Source organism: Protopterus annectens, chromosome 11.part0 (genome assembly GCF_019279795.1).
Source record: "Protopterus annectens isolate FY-2018-M chromosome 11.part0, PAN1.0, whole genome shotgun sequence".
Classification (NCBI taxonomy): Eukaryota; Metazoa; Chordata; order Ceratodontiformes; family Protopteridae; genus Protopterus; species Protopterus annectens.
Window position 1 is genome coordinate 497,483,771 of NC_056745.1, and position 16,200 is coordinate 497,499,970.

General features: G+C 46.9%; 1 protein-coding gene across 1 annotated transcript in view; it reads right to left on the reverse strand.

The window, feature by feature from the left end:
- The window catches only part of ZFC3H1 (zinc finger C3H1-type containing), a 3,672,721-nt gene that overhangs the window by 2,797,392 nt on the left and 859,129 nt on the right, over positions 1-16,200 (reverse strand). The window contains exon 8 of the mRNA XM_044087220.1: positions 12,668-12,856. Coding sequence (XP_043943155.1) covers positions 12,668-12,856 — 189 coding nt within the window. The remainder of the gene's footprint in view (positions 1-12,667; positions 12,857-16,200) is intronic.

Consider the following 16,200-nt stretch of genomic DNA (forward strand, 5'->3'; position numbering starts at 1 on the left):
TTTCCCCAAAGGAAAATTCCTCTGGTGGAGAGGCAGAAGGTATAGATTCTTCAGCATCGGAATCTTCATAAGTAAAAAAAGGAGCCTCTGGATGGTCTGTATTGTCTGAATCATCAGAAGAGTCATCTGAGGACACTGGCTCAGGGGGCTCTGCTCTAGGTCTCTTTTCTGGAGGTTGAGAGGCCCTGCCTGGGTGAGATTGGGATCCCCTTATTAAAGAGATGAGATCCTCTGCCAGAGTAAGCATTTGGGAACTGGAACTGGGCCTGTGAGAGGGGGGCTTAACAGGCACAGACTTAGCAGTTTTGGCTGCTTTAGCCCTGGCAAAGGCCTTTACAGACATGGCTGCAGGAGGCCTAGCAGCACCACGTGCTGGGGTAGAGACATCCAAAGGGATGGTGTCCGATAATTCTAGAGAAACCACATTAGTAGGCAAAACTTCAAAGGCCGATTCAACTAGGGTAGCAGGAGCCTCGGTAGTAGTCATGGATTCGGCTGAAGATTGACCCGTTTGCTCGGTTTGGCGAAACCGAGACACTCGCGGTTTGCTTAACCGTGGTTTCGGCGAAACCGCGACCGCAGTGTCGGTCTTTTTCTTTGCGTTTCTTAACAATTTGAGAAGTCGGAGGATCAGACGGCATAATGTACGCAAAATCTGAGCCGAAAAACTGTTCAGCAAACTCCGACCGACGCCTAAGCGTTCGTCGGTTGAAAGAAGCACAGGCTAAACAGGCTGCTACGTCGTGGTCTGGGCCTAAACAAGGTAAGCAGTAAGAGTGGAAATCTTTATGAGGTATTTGTTTCCCACAAGTTAAACAGTTATTCACTTTTTCTGACATCGGCTGAGGCAAGAAAAAGTCCCCAACGGGGTACTTAGCTTTTTAGAAGTCTTCGAAGTAGTATTCGGTAGTAGTAATCTCTGGATCTGACCGACCGGCACTTGCGAACAGCTTCTGCTTCGGGCGCCACGCGGCAAGAAAGTCTGAGGAAAATGGCGTCGGCTGATGCCTTTATACCCGAAGACCAGCAGAGATGATGTCGGGTGAAGTGCGACACCAGCCGAGGCCAGACCCAGACTTTGGAATCCGGCCGACCGAAGGGCTGCCTGACGACAGGACAACCCATTTGTTAGGACTGCAGATGCATCCTTGAAGGACATTCTCTGGTTCTGACCGACCGGCACTTGCGAGCAGCTTCTGCTTCGGGCGCCACGCGGCAAGAAAGTCTGAGGAAAATGGCATCGGCTGATGCCTTTATACCCGAAGAACTGCAGCTATGACGTTGGGTGAAGTGTGACACCAGCCGAGGCCAGACCCAGACTTTGGAATCCAGCCGACCGAAGGGCTGCCTGACGACAGGACAACCCATTTGTAAGGACTGCAGATGCATCCTTGAAGGACATCTGGTCAGACTTACGAAAGGGTTTTGTTCTAAGTAAATAGAAATGAAGTTGTCTATGAACATCTAACAAATGCAGTTTATATTTGCCCTTGTTCTGAAAATCTGGAAAGAAAACAGGCGTTAATTGTTTGATTAATATTTGATTCAGAAGCCACTTTTGGTAAGAAGGAAGGGTTTGTGCGGAGAGAATCCCTGTCCTTATGGAAGATCAAGTAAGGAGGCACGGCAGACAAAGCTTGAATCTCAGAAACCCTCCTAGCCGATGTAATGGCCACTAGGAAGGCTGTCTTCCATGATAAGAACGTCAAATCTACTGATGCTGCAGGTTCAAAGGGGAAGCAACTAAAGCCTGCAGAAAGTACAGTTTTGTACCTACCATAAATGTAGATGTTCGAAGATCCACATTGCTGCAGTCCTAACACTTGGGTAGTCCGCTGTCCCAGTCGGCCCGAATACCAAAGTATAAGGCTGACGTCGGTCAAGGCGCATTAGTCTGACGTCAGGACTTCAGGGTACAAATGCGCATGACCGACGTCATATCCTCAGTCTTTTCTTGCCCCAGATGTCAGAAGACCCTAACAAGATAAGGCCAAAACCAAAAAACACCAAACACTCCTGTACCAAAAATATGTACAATATATACAAATTTACAAAAGTACAACCACCCCTAAACACAGAGGGGAAGGAGGGAGGGTAAATTGGACTGCAGCAATGTGGATCTTCGAACATCTACATTTATGGTAGGTACAAAACTGTACTATGTTCTTCATCCCACATTGCTGCAGTCCTAACACTTGGGTAGAATCCCAAAGCAGAGGTAAGGGAGGCTGGCAAATCATAAAGCAGCAGGAGCTGTCAACATGCCCTACAAAATAGCCGTGGCAAAACCAGCCCTAGATTTAGAGTAGAGAGGAAGGTGGTAATGCTTAGAGAAAGTATGCACTGAACTCCAAGTAGCTGCCTCCAAAATATCCTAAGTTGCCACCCCCCTTAGAAATGCTGTTGAAGTGGCAGTAGCCCTAGTGGAATGAGGCCTAATCCCAGCTGGAATCTCCTTGCCATGATGGGAATAACAAAATGCAATGCAAAACCCAATCCACTTAGAAATAGTTTGTTTTGACACAGGCTTGCCCTGAGAACTCAAAGCAAAAGAAACAAACAACTGCTGAGACTGCCTAAAATCCTTAGTCCTGCTTAAATAATAGCGCAACTGCCTGTGTACATCTAAAGTGTGCAAAATCTTTTCCCCTTATTTTGGGGATCTGCATAAAAAGTAGGCAAATGAATAGTTTGGTTTAAAGCCACACTAGAAACCACCTTAGGCATAAAGGAAGGATTAGTGCGTAATGATACCCTATCCTTATGGAAAATCAAAAAGGCTCAACCGCCATAAGGGCCTGCAATTCAGAAACCCTTCTTGCAGAAGTAATGGCCAACAAAAAGCAGTCTTCCATGACAAGTATTTCAATTCAGCAGTAGCCTTGAGGCTCAAAAGGTTGTAGAGTAAGTTTCTCCAACACAAAATTGAGATCCCAAGCAGGAGTAGGAGCTCTCGTGGGGTCTTATATTCTTTGCCCCTCTAAGAAATTGCTTGAACAAAGGATGAGAAAACAATGGTGGGTCACAATCATAGTGAGCTGAAATTGCTGCAGCATGAATCTTAATGGAAGAGAAAGACAAACCTTTGTCCAATAACTCAGTAAGATATTGAAGAGCCACACTCAAATTAGGCTCAGAAACCTCCAAATCCTTTGCTGCACTCCAAAATAAAAATCTCTTCCATTTTTCTGCGTACACTTTCCTTGTACTAGGTCTTCTGGCTTCCATAATCACATTCAAAACTTGTTGAGGAAGTTGAGACCTGCTGTGGTTCAAAACAGAATATGCCAGGCTGTTAGATGAAGAGAGTGAAGCTTGACATTGAGTAGATGACCGTCCCTCTGAGACAATAGGTGTGGAATCAAAGGTAAAGGCCATGGAGGCTTCCTTACCAGACTCCTCAGTAATGGGTACTTATGTTGCCGAGGCCAATCTGGAGCTATTAAAATCATCCTTGGCTTGTCTTGTCTGACCTTTAGGAGTACCTTTGGGAGGAGAGGCAGAGGTGGAAAGGCATACACATGAAGATTTTTCCAACTGAAAGAAAGAGCATCCACTTTCCAAGCTGTGTGATGAAACCTTTTCATGCAAAACTTTGGCAGCTGGTGGTTTAGTGGAGAAGCGAACAGATCTATGTCTGGAGTTCCCCATGACACTGTCAATTTCCGAAATACATGAAGATTCAGTTTCCACTCGTGGGGATCCATGATTTGCCTGCTTAACACATCTGCTAAGGAGTTCTGTGCTCCCAGCAGAAACCTTGCCTGAAGATTTAGTTGCAAGCTGAGCGCAGTCTCCCACAAAATCATTGCTTGCCTGCATAGAGGATAAGAATGTGTTCCCCCTTGTTTGTTGATGTACCACATGACAGTTGTGTTGTCTGTTAGAATCAACACCTGCCCTGGAAGAAGTAACTCCTTGAAAGCCATTAATGCAAACTGGACTGCTAACATCTCCTTCATGTTGATATGTAGATGCTGTAGTCTGGCAGGCCACTTGTCTTGTATCCACTTTCCATTCAGATGAGCTCCCCAAGCTATGTCTGAGGCATCTGTCGTTAGAATCTGACTCGCCTCTGGCCGGGTCACAGAGAGTCCCTTGTTTAGGTGACATTCCTGAGCCCACCACAAAAATTCCTTTTGAATGCAAGGTATTATTTGAATGACAGTGTCCAAATCCTGGCAGTGCTGTGTCCATACATTTTTGAGATACCATTGTAGCTTCCTCATATGCAGTTTGGCATTGGGAAGCACCAGAATACAAGATGCCATGAACCCTAAAGGCTTGAAGGACTGTCCTTGCAGTCAGCCCGGACTGAAGAGATAGTTGATGGAAGTAAAGGGAAAGATTATTTTGTTTGTCCGGGGTTAAAAAGGCCATCTGGGTTGCTGTATTCAGTCTCACACCCAGAAAGCACATGTCTTGAGAGGGTACTAGACTGGACTTTATTTCGTTCACAGAATACCCCAGGCATCTTAGCACTGCTATCACATATTCCAAATGCTGAAAAAGGTCTTCCTTTTCTTGAGCCAGAATCAGGCAGTCGTCCAAGTAAGGATAGATTTGTATTCCTTTTAGCCTGAAGTAAGCTATCACTGGAGCCAGAACTTTTGTGAATACTCAGGGCGCAGTAGATAAGCCAAAGGGCAATGCAGAGAACTGATAATGGGAATTCCCAGCTCGAAAGCAGATACTTCCTGCAACTTAGCCTGATAGGCACATGAAGGTAAGCCTCCTTGAGATCTAAAGTTACCATCCAGTGATCTTTGCCCAGCAGAGGTAAAAGCTGTTGTAACGTCAACATTTTGAACTTGGGAATGTCCAGATAAGTGTTGAGGATAGATAAATCCAAAATTGGTCTCCACGTGTTCCCCTTTTTTGGTACTAGGAACAGGCAAGAATAAAATCCTAGGCCCCTTTCTGGCACAGGAACCGGCTGAATGGCCCCTATTTGGAGTAACAGAGAAATTTGCTTGTGGGCCTCTTTTCTTTGTAGAGGAGGAATGTCTGGCATGCCTTTGAAAGGAGGCAAGGTATGGAAATAAAACCTGTAACCGTGGTGAATGATATCCAATACCCATCTGTCTTGGGTAATTAAACTCCAATTTTCTTTGAAAAGCGCCAGCCGGCTCTGGCAGCTGAAAAGGCAGGTCATTGGGTCTGCTTACGAAAGGACTGACCCCTGCCCTCACCAGAAGACTGAGCAGGTGAACTCCCTGTTCTAGGCCTAAAAGAACCTTGAGCTCTGCCCCTACCACGTCTAGACCTACCCCTAGACTGGGAATCATAAGAAGGGTATGTCCACCCCTTAGTAGGCCAATTTCTACTAAACTTCGGAGGCTGAACCTGCAAAAAATCTTTAACAGTCTGCATAGACTTAGCCTTGTCCTCCATTTTCTTTAAAACTGCTTCCACAGGCGAACCAAACAACACATCAGATTGTAACGGAGCATCCAAAATCCTTGTCTTAACATGCTCAGCTAAATTCTGATCCCTCAGCCAGGCGTGCCTGCGAAGAACAGAACCAGTGGCAGCCACCCTCGAAGAGGCCTGTACAGCATCAAAACCACATTGCAAGGAATGCTTACCCACCTGTTCAGAAACATGTACTAAATCCTGCAACTCTTTACACTCAATACCTTCCAGAGCATCCACCTTAGACTTCAATTGAGAAAGGAGATAATTTTGGTATTTTAACATGTGGAACTGACAATTCAAAGCCCTCATGGCTAAAGTGGAAGAAGTATAAACCTTCTTTCCCCATCTATCCAAAGCCCTTGCCTCTTTATCAGGAGGAACAGGATTTTTAACAACAGAAGCCTTAACACCTTTAGGCCCCTGAGAAACAGTTTCTGGGTCTGCCCTAGGACTCTTAAAAAGATACTTATGAGCTTCAGGCACCCTATAATACCTATCTGGTTTAACTGGGGCGGGAGGCAAAGAATCAGGGTTCAGGGAAGCCTCTGCAAAAACATCTTCCACCACATCCAGAACAGGAGGTATAGCTAAAGGCCTATGCTGGGGTAGAAACAAAAATTCCCTAAGCCTCTTCCTGGAATCAGAGAAATCTTGACCTTCCCATTTAAAATGCTCCCTCATGGAATGAAGAGTTTCTGAAAAAGAAAAATTCTCAGGAGGAGAAGCCGAAGGAGTAGAATCATCTACATCAGAATCAGAATAAGGAGGATACTCCTGTAAGTCTTCAGCCGAAGACTCAGAAGCCTCGAACACTGCTCAAAACTCTCAAGCTCAGGTTCCACCCTAGGCCTCTTATCAGGAGGGGGCATAGAACCTCTAATCATAGTAATCAAATCTTCTGCCATTTTAAGCATATGTTTCTTAGGCAGAGACCCTGAAGAACTAGGAGAGACACCCACTGAAGTTAAACCTGGCCTGCCTCTCGAAGAAGCCTTGGAAACAGAAGGGGAGGGCCTAACCACCTTAGGAAGGGAGGGGAGAACAGCTACCTGAGAAGCCCCTTCAGCCTGGCCTACCTCCTGAGAGGACACATCTTGTAACAGCAAAGTCTCACCCTGAGACTCCAAAGAAACTTCTGGCAGAACCTCCGGCTCCACCGAGCCTTCTAAAGAACCGACGTCCGGGACAGACGGTTCTTCCAACCTAGGCTTTGCTGCTTTGTCCTTGCGCTTCTTAGACGAAGCGGGCGTCGGAGTATCCGACGGCATTTTATAATTACAACGCTTCCCAAAAACTAACCTGGCACAGTCTAATCTTCTCTTTATAGTGCGTTTGTTAAATCTAGCACAAGAGCGACATCCAACAACGTCGTGCTCAGGCCCTAAGCAAGGTATACACAAGGTATGGTAATCCCTATGAGGTATCTGTTTCCCACAAGAAATACAGTTATTCACTTTTTCTGACATCCGGTTAAATACTGAGGCAAGAAAAACCAAAATATTCCCCAGCGAGTACTTAGCCAACTTTGATTCGGTCTGAAACTCCGACTTCAGAAAATTTCAGAACGCCAACCTGCACTCGCAATACTGCTTCTGCATCGGACCATGCGGCAAAAAAGACTGAGGATATGACGTCGGTCATGCGCATTTGTACCCTGACGTCCTGACGTCAGACTAATGCGCCTTGACCGACGTCAGCCTTATACTTTGGTATTCGGGCCGACTGGGACAGCGGACTACCCAAGTGTTAGGACTGCAGCAATGTGGGATGAAGAACATCCAAGGTAAGGTCCCAAGGGGGAATGGAGTCCTTAACTGGAGGACGCAAAAGAAAGGGAACTTTAAGAAAAGTCTTACACAATCTAGAAGAGGCCGGGACATTCATGTTTTCACCAACGTGGAAATTCGAGATAGCTGCCAGTTGCACTTTCACAGTGGAGGAACTTGCCCCCTGCTGAAAAATATTGGCTAAGAAATCCAACACTGCAGGAACAGGGGCTGTAAAAGGATCCAGGTTTCTCTGAGAAACCCAAATAAAGAATCGTTTCCATTAACTGCGGTAAGTCTTCCTAGTGGAGGCCTTATGGGACACCACCAGAATAGTTTTTACTAAAGATGAAAGACCGGGAGTCCTGGCAATCAAGGTAATTGGAGCACCCAAGCAGTCAGCTTGAGGCTGTCCAGGTTGGACGGACAAGTGCCTAAGGGATGGGAAATGAGATCCAGGCAGGGATCCAAAAATCCAAGGAGGAGCTAGAACATGAGACCAGAGGAAGGGGGAAGCACACCTGATGAGGCAGAACGGTGCAATGAGGATCACTTTCAACTCCAGTCGGCAAGCTTTCTCAAGAAACTTCGGAACAAGAGGTAACGGGGGATAAGCGTACAGTAATCCGGGAGGCCAAGCATGGACTAGAGCATCTCTTGGGAGATCCCCTGGTGAGGGGATCAGAGCAAAGAACTCACAGCACTTCGTGTTGGAAGGAGATGCGAAGAGATCACAGCAAGGCTGACTCCACGCATGGAAGATCTCCTCCACGCATGGAATATCTCCACCACTATCAATTGTTTCAGAGACCACTCGTATGGCATTAGAATAGCCCAACTCCATCTGTCCGCTAAAATGTTGGAGCGTCCAGGGATGTTAGTTGCAGTCAGAAACCGACTGGTGGAGATTGCCCACTCCCACACTCTTATGGCCTCATGACACAGAGGGTAAGATCTGGTTCCTCCCTGTTTGTTGATGTACCACACAACCGACATGTTGGCTTACTGAATTGCAATCATCCCCAGAGAAAGAACAGTGTGGAAGGCTTGCAACGCTAAAAGCACTGCTCTCATCTCCAGAACACTGATATGCAATCTGGTCTCGATCTGGGACCACGTGCCTTGAACCGTCCTCCCCAGATAATGCCCCCCCACCCAAGCTGGGAGGCATCTGTGGTCACTGTGGCTTGGGCTTTGGATGAAATGAATGGGCATCTCGCTAAGATCTCCAGTGATTGGAGCCACCAGAGAAGTGGCGCCCTGCAGGCTTTGCTGATTTTAATTGGATGTTCCATGGGGAGATCTAGCTAAGACCACTGTATGGCTAGAGTCCATTGGAGAACACTCATGTGAAGACATGCACAGGGGAGGATTGAGATTGCTGCAGCCATAGAGCCCAGGGCTTTGAGAAAGTCGCCCGCCTTTGGTAACCTGGGACCAAGAACTACTGATATATGGGCCCATAGGCTCTGGACCCTGTCTGGAGTTAAGAAGACTTTTAGTCTAAGGGTGTCCAGCCATGCCCTGATGAAGTCCAAGATCTGAACCGGGTCCAAGAGGGACTTGAAAACATTGATAGTGATCCCTAGCCATACTGCAAGATGAAGGAAGGAATCTCTTGCTAGGCAAAGAAGACGCTTGGTGGAAGCATCGAGGAGCCAATCGTCTAGGTAAGAGAATACCCAAATTCCCTGAAGCCTCAGGTGAGCCACTACAACTGCCATTACACCTTGGTAAACACCCTGGGGGCTGTAGCGAGACCGAAGGGTAAGGCTCTGAACTGGAAATGACTGGCTCCAAGCTGGAGGTGAAGGAACCTCCTGGAGCACCTGCAAATCTTGATGTGGTATAAGCATCCTGGAGGTCTATCGAGCATATCCAGTCGGATTCTCGAAGATAAGGTAGAATGGACTGTAGGGTGACCATCTGGAATTTCTGCTTGGCGACAGCCAGGTTTAAAGTTGACAGGTCCAAAATGGGTCTGAGGTCCCCCATCTTTTTTTGGCACTAAAAAGAACCTGGTGTAAACGCCTGATCTGGACTGATCAGGGGGGGGGCCCGTTCAATGGCTTGTTTGTGAAACAGCTTGGAAATCTCTAGTGCCTGCCATCTCCGTTTGAGGGGGTGGGACATCTGCGAGACACTTTGGTTGGACGGGAGGGGTAACAAACGGGATGGTGTAGCCTCTGGATATTACTTGAAGCACCCAACGATCTGCAGTTACGGACTCCAAAGCCATTGGGTGCAGCGATAATTTTCCCCCGACTGCCTCCAAAGTAGGACAGTCGGGCTATCCCTCAGGGCTGTTGCGTGGGCCTGTCCAAAAAGGGCTCCCTAGACCCAAAGTTTCTCGGACCCCCTCTGCCTCTGGGGAGGCATCTGCCCAGTCTCCCCTCTGCCTCTAGGGGATGAGTTGTTCTGAGAGTCCCAGGAAAACTGTGATTTTCAGAACCACATCTTCTTTTGCCCTCTCCGATTCCTAGAAAAGGATCTTTGAGGGCTAGAGAAGCAACTCCGACGACAAAGTCTTCCCGTCCTTTTCGGTCTGGACAAGGGTGTCACATACGGTCTTCCCAAAAAGAGAACCACCATCGAAGGGAGCATTTGTGAAAGACGCCTTGAAAGGGTCCACGAATTGACAGTCTGAGCCAAGCGTGTCACCTCACGGCCACACCAGTCCCAACCACCCTAGCCGCTCCTTCCGTAGCATGGCAAAGGAGGCACATAGATGTGTTCGATACTGATTTTAGAGCCGACATTTTAGAGGAGAACAAGACGCTTGTCCGCTGGCGACAAAGACTCTGGGGGCAACTCAGCTAACTCCATGACTAGGTCTCGCTGCAGTCGTATAACGTGTGCCAAATAATTCAGCGCTCAGATGGAAAATGTTGCTGAAGAAAACACTCGCCTCCCAAATGGATCCAGCACCCTGGACTCCTTGCCCAGAGGGTGGACCGAGGAACTCTCTTGGGCAAGTTCCCTCTTGGTAGCTGCTGCAACCATCATAGCATCCACGGGGGTCCTTTATACCAGGCCTGTCTGTCTGGGGGTGGAGAGTGAATCCTGTCCAGGCGTTTTGGTGTCAGGCTCCTTCCATGCCCGCGTGGTGATAAGATCCACTAAGGGGATCCACAGTCGGGGACACCCAGGACGTAGATGGGCCTGTGCCAAAAGCCTCCAGGAACACTAATTCATCTGTAGAAGGTTTTGAGGCTGACCAACCTCCCCTCTGGCAGAGGATCTCTATGATGTTTCTAGAGGAGACATCCTCAGGTGGTGACATGGGGGAACCTTTTCCATCGAAATCAGCGTCTTCTGTCAAGGACTCGGGGGAGTCCAGGTGCCTCCTCTTACACGTGTGCTTACAGGGACTCTCTTCAGTGGGACTCTCTGAAGAGGGCTCGTGAGCCACGGGGGGCTTCCTCCAGGGGAACAGCCTGGGGGTCCTCTAGCACAGGCTGTCCCTGGGACAAGCTGAAGGGAGTCGTAGCCGAATCCAAGGGAGTCGGGGCGGAATTCAAGGAAATAGGCTGGGGTCTCGTTCCTTGAGAGAGAATCCTCTCCATCACGAACGCCGATGGAGAGCACACCTCCTTAGCACCCAACAAGGAGGAAGCTCTCCTCGGGTCCGCCATGAGGATCGGGGCCCAGGCTGGAGTAGCCGGAGCTCCAAAGGAACGGCTTGGATCCGACAAAGTCGGAGCCGAAGATACCTCCTTTCCCTCGGATCAGACTCCCCGTCTTCAGCCTTGAGAGTTGCTCAGATCCGAACTAGTCGGATCCGAGGAACTCAAGGTAATCGCGGGAGCCGAGGTTGGAGGAAGAGTCGGCTGCAAACCTTCAGCTCCGAAGATCCTCGAGATCCATAAACCCCGAAACTGCAGGCCAGATCGGGGAAGGAGAAATTGGATGAAAGAAGGGCATGGAGGTCCCCCCTCCAGAGGGAGAGGGGCCTGGCAAGACTCCCATATCTGGATTTGGGGTCCGAATAAATCTCATCATCCTGTCCACATCCAATTCAGAGAGTCAAATGCGAGGAAGTGACTAACTCGGATCTGTCTGGTTGTCATGACGACCTAGATGAACGCCTCAGATCCAAGGGCTCCGTCGGCTCCGGGGAGAATCTCGGGGAGTGGAGCCGAGGAGATGCATGTCTCGACACTTTAGAAGTCGGGCTAGGGAAGGGCTCCCACTCTGGAGACCGTTTACGGGGCCTATCCCCCCTCTTGTCTCTGTCCTTGTCTTTCTTCCCGTCTCTTCCTTTGGCCTCCCTTTCAACAGGTCTAGTGGGAGGGTGAGTCCCAGCCTGAGGGGGAGGTTGGACAGCTGCTGCAGGAGCTGAGGCTGAGTCCGTAGTGGACGCAGGTAGGCAGCCTTTTGCCACCAGTTTGGCCTTCCTTTCTTTCAAGGCCCTGGGGTTAAACCCGGCGCACACACTGCACTGTACTGATAAATGGGGAACACCCAGGCAAACAACACACAGTGTGTGACCATCGGACGGTGAAAACTTCTGACCACATTCTGTGGATTTCTTAAAAGTAGGTTTTGGCTGATAAGCCATACCACACATACACACAGCTAACCTACTTAAGACCGACACACCAAGAGCACTCACACCTAAGGGGTAGGGAGGGCCTGCACTAGACTACTTTACAACTTTTTTTTTTTTTTAACCGACGAACAAGCGTTTGGGGGAGGAAAGGGAACTAACTGAAAACACACTCTATCTAGAAAAAACAACCAAAAAAGCACTTAAAATACCCTATGCTCTGAGCTACAGAGATCACAATGCTGATGCATGAAGCGGCAAACGAGATCTGGGGGAAGGTAGGGGATGGTGATGGGTTATGGGTAAGGGGGAGGAGCTTGGAGCAGATGCTTCAAAAGTTGCCGGCTCGGATCCGAACACCCACAGGTTGCAGATAACATGGTTAACTACTTCAGATCAGATGTTTTACAGTTCTCACATGAGCATTTCCCAAGTAAAAATGCCTTTTCAAGACATGACAGTCGATAACTGTATCATGTCCTAACATAAAATATAAAATTACATACATAAAAAAATGCAGTTTTATCTCAGAAAACTGTATTAGGTTTTTTCTGGAAGTTTACTTATCTGCCTTGAAGGACAGCTAGCCAACAAGTCAGTTCCATTAAACCAGCAGAGTTAGTATACTTGGGTGGCAAGAAAGCCCTGCAGCTTTTGGTGCCCAAACCACTGCTTTTACATGGCTCTCCCAAAGCCCCACAGCAGTTAGGGTGCATAAATAAGCTGACCAATGGTCATATCCTTGCCAGGAGCAGGATATAATCAATACAGCTTAGGAGACTACAACAGTAATCTAAAATGTTGATCAAGCAAAAAAAAAAAGTTTTAACAAAAAATAGTAGAACAAATACAAAACTATGCATGCACTCAGCAAAAGATAAACTAGTTGCATTAAGATAAACTTCTAGAAGACTACAGAATAGTTTCATACTACCTCAGATTTAAAACGCTTAGTAGCCAAAGACTTCAGCAGCTCTTCCCTCAGCAGCATTTCTTCTTCTTCCTCTTCATCAGCAAAAGGAGGTTTTGGTGGCTGCTCTGGCTCATCAGGTGGAAGAGGTGGAGGTGGAGGTGGAGGTTCTGCAGGTATACTAACACTACTTTCCACGTAAGGTTGCATATTCTAGAAAGGTTCAAAGGCAAAAGATTTAATTATATAAATACTATGTGTGGAGCTTTTAGGCAGACTAAAAATATGCATTTTTGCAGGACAGAAGTGGCTGCTCAATCAGTGACCTCTCAATACTGGCTACAAACATCAGTTCATTCCCCTAGGTCTTGAGATCATACTTGAACTAAAAAGCAAACTGGTCTCAAAGACAGCCATGAAAGGAGTTGGGCTCTATCCCCCTCCTCATTCCAAGTAAGGGCTAACCCTCAACCCAACAGCCTGAGGGTCTGGCTGCACCCTCCCACCCCAGACCATGAGCTCCAGTATTAAACAGTATACTTTCACTGTCCCTAGTCCAGACAACCAGACAGATGATACATACTGTGCTGTGATACAAGAAATGTGTTTTAAACAGATTAGCATAACTCCACTTCTTGTGGAGCTGACTCAAGTGTTGGTGAAACACACACAAAATATCTGCCCGCTGAAGCTTACACACTGTTGTACATGTGCAGACATATAGCTACTGTGCTACTCATGCTTAGTGCACACATGGAACATGCCATGAGTTTTCGAGCTGCTTGAGGCAGTACCAGTTCTCCACTAGGGGCTCAACTGCAGCAGAGAACTGAACTCTCTCCTCCACAGGATGGGCGAACCAGGAGTAGCTGGACATTTACACCTCCCAATGCTGGCTCCTTTAGAGCCCAAGATGATATTTAAACACAGATCCTCTGAGTTCCAATCAGAGCTATAACCATCTACTTCACAGACCTAAGTCAGAAGACATCCTTGTCAAAATCCAAACAATTCCTGAACCTAACAAGTATCACAAAATCTAACTGATCACTTGACATCTGAAAATTAAAGAGCAAGCTATACATTAACACTTACAAGTTGCATTGCACAAGTAACCACATATTGTTAATGATCACTGATGTCAACATAATGGAATACTTTTAACATGTAGACCACATTTCCAACAATTAAGCAGAGTTAAAAGTTTGCTTACCATATAGTATCCTTTCACATATAATTTTGAAATCTGCTAAAGTACTGCAAGATATAATTACAGCTGCAAACTGTATTTGACTTTATGCCACAAATCCACTTTATATAGCCACAACTTACTTTAGTTTACCAGGGTGGAGCACTGATCCACAATGAATTTTTTTCAGACTCCTTCCAGGAGCACTGTCTGGTTAAGTGGCTTACACAAAATCACAACATAGGTAAATGGAGACTAGAGGAACCAAACTCTTTACCCTAGGAAGCAGCTCATTAACAGCTCAGTCTTGATGCTCTGCACTAACTTGACAGACAACTTCTGTCTGTCTGTACCTAAATATTTCATTATTTAGGACTGCTAACCAGGCTAGTCCTGCTCAGGAAAACCCCTTTAACAGGGAAGACGGTGTGTGTGGGGGGGGGGATACCCAGATGTACAACAAATACAACAGAGTAGGTCATCCAAGACAATAAGTGATGTGTGCACTTTCAAACACAAATAAGGAGTTCACACTTATAAATCTCTTGCTAGAATGGATATTAACATACATTTGTATAAGTTGCACTTACTCACAACTGTAGATGTTCGAATTCCTCACAACAGTAGCCTTCAGGCTATATGGGTTGTGTCCTGCCCGAGGCAGGACTACCAGCAAAGGCTTCTAAAAGCTTTGCCTCCTTCCCACACATCCTCTCTGACTGCTAAGTGGACAGCCCTGAGGGGGGAAAATAAGCAGTCAGTAGAAAATCTTCAGAACTTTCATGCCTAACAGTTGAATAGCAGCATATAAATCCTGAATTATCCTAGTAAGAAATAATCACCAAAACTATTTCCCAACAAAAATTATAGACCACCAAAGGGAGATTGAGGGTGGGTGCTGCTACTGCACCAGTGAGGAATTCAAACGTCTATGGTACGGGCAAGTACAGCCTGCACAACTGTACTATATTAATTTCCACTGCTGCAGTAACCTATAGGCTACACGAGTTGATTACCAAAGCCTATCCAACCTGGGTGGAGGAAACATATGAACCCAGGAACCCCTGGAAAATGGTCCTAGCAAATCTAGTTCTGGTACCTAGGAAAGGATTGCAGTTTGTCATGCCAAGTGCAGAGGACTATGTAGATGCCTCTATAATTCTTCTAGATCCCACCCCTTTCCAGTATACCATTGGAGATGAGGCCTTTGCAGAGTACACCTTAGGTTCATACTAGGCTATCTGCCCTAGGGCATTTATAAGTCTAGCCAGAGTGCGTTTGGCTTTCGCCACCCATTTTAAATAAATTTTGCTATGCCCTTTTTCGAGGTTAGTATACTGTGCCTCTGTCTAACAGTGACACAGAAGTGATACCCGGGGTAAACCTACGATCTCCCATCCACTCATGAAGATTCCTCTTGAAGAGAGTCAATGAGGGACTCTGCCTAATCTGGAGTGGGATTTTATTCCAGAGTGAAGGTAGCCTCTGGGTTATGTATCTGTCCCTCCAGCATGTCCTATTTCAGTGCTGAGGTTCAAGTCTCTTGAGCGCGTAGCTCGATGGGATTTGGATTTTCTGAGGTGCAGCATGTCCATTAATTCCGGGTTGGACATGGCTTTATACGTCAGGCACAGATCACCTCTGAGCAGGAGAGTTTCGAGTGCGTGCATCTTGAGGTTTAGACTTCTGGCATTGAGTAGCATTACTCTTAGTTTCTTATCCCTTGTGATACCTATGGAGGTGGGTTTGTCTTTTGAGCCTTGCCTAAAAAAGGCACTATGGGGGTAGCAAGAGCCTTTGCCAATATCCGAAAGCCCAGGGGTGACAGGTGCAAGCCGTCCCTAGTAAAGCATCGTGGCTTGTCGAGCATGTCATCCCAGGCTGTGTCTGGAACTGGTTTACCATGGTGGGCATAACAAGAGAGAGCAGCCAAGGAAACCAATCTTGAAACAGTCTGTTTTGACAAGTGTTGTCCTTTCTTCATACCAACTTAATAAACAGCTGATCAGCTTTTCTAAAGGACTTGGTTCTGTCATGACAGTACCTGGGCTGCCTATGCACACCCAGAATACATAGAATCCTTTCTTCCAGGCTCTGGGGATCTGGACAGAACACTGGGAGACTGATAGCCTGATTTAAGTAAATTCTGAAAAAACATGGCCATAAATGAGGGACTTGTCCTTCATGAGCACCTCTGTACAGAAGACCAGACAGCATTCCCCAACCATGAGAACTTGTAACTCACTCTTGCAAATCTCACAGCAATAAGAACAGTTTTGGACATAATGAGCCTTAAATCTGCGTGACGTGTAGGTTCAAATGGAAGTATGGTTAACTTTCCCAGGACAAAGTTAAGATCCCAGGAAGT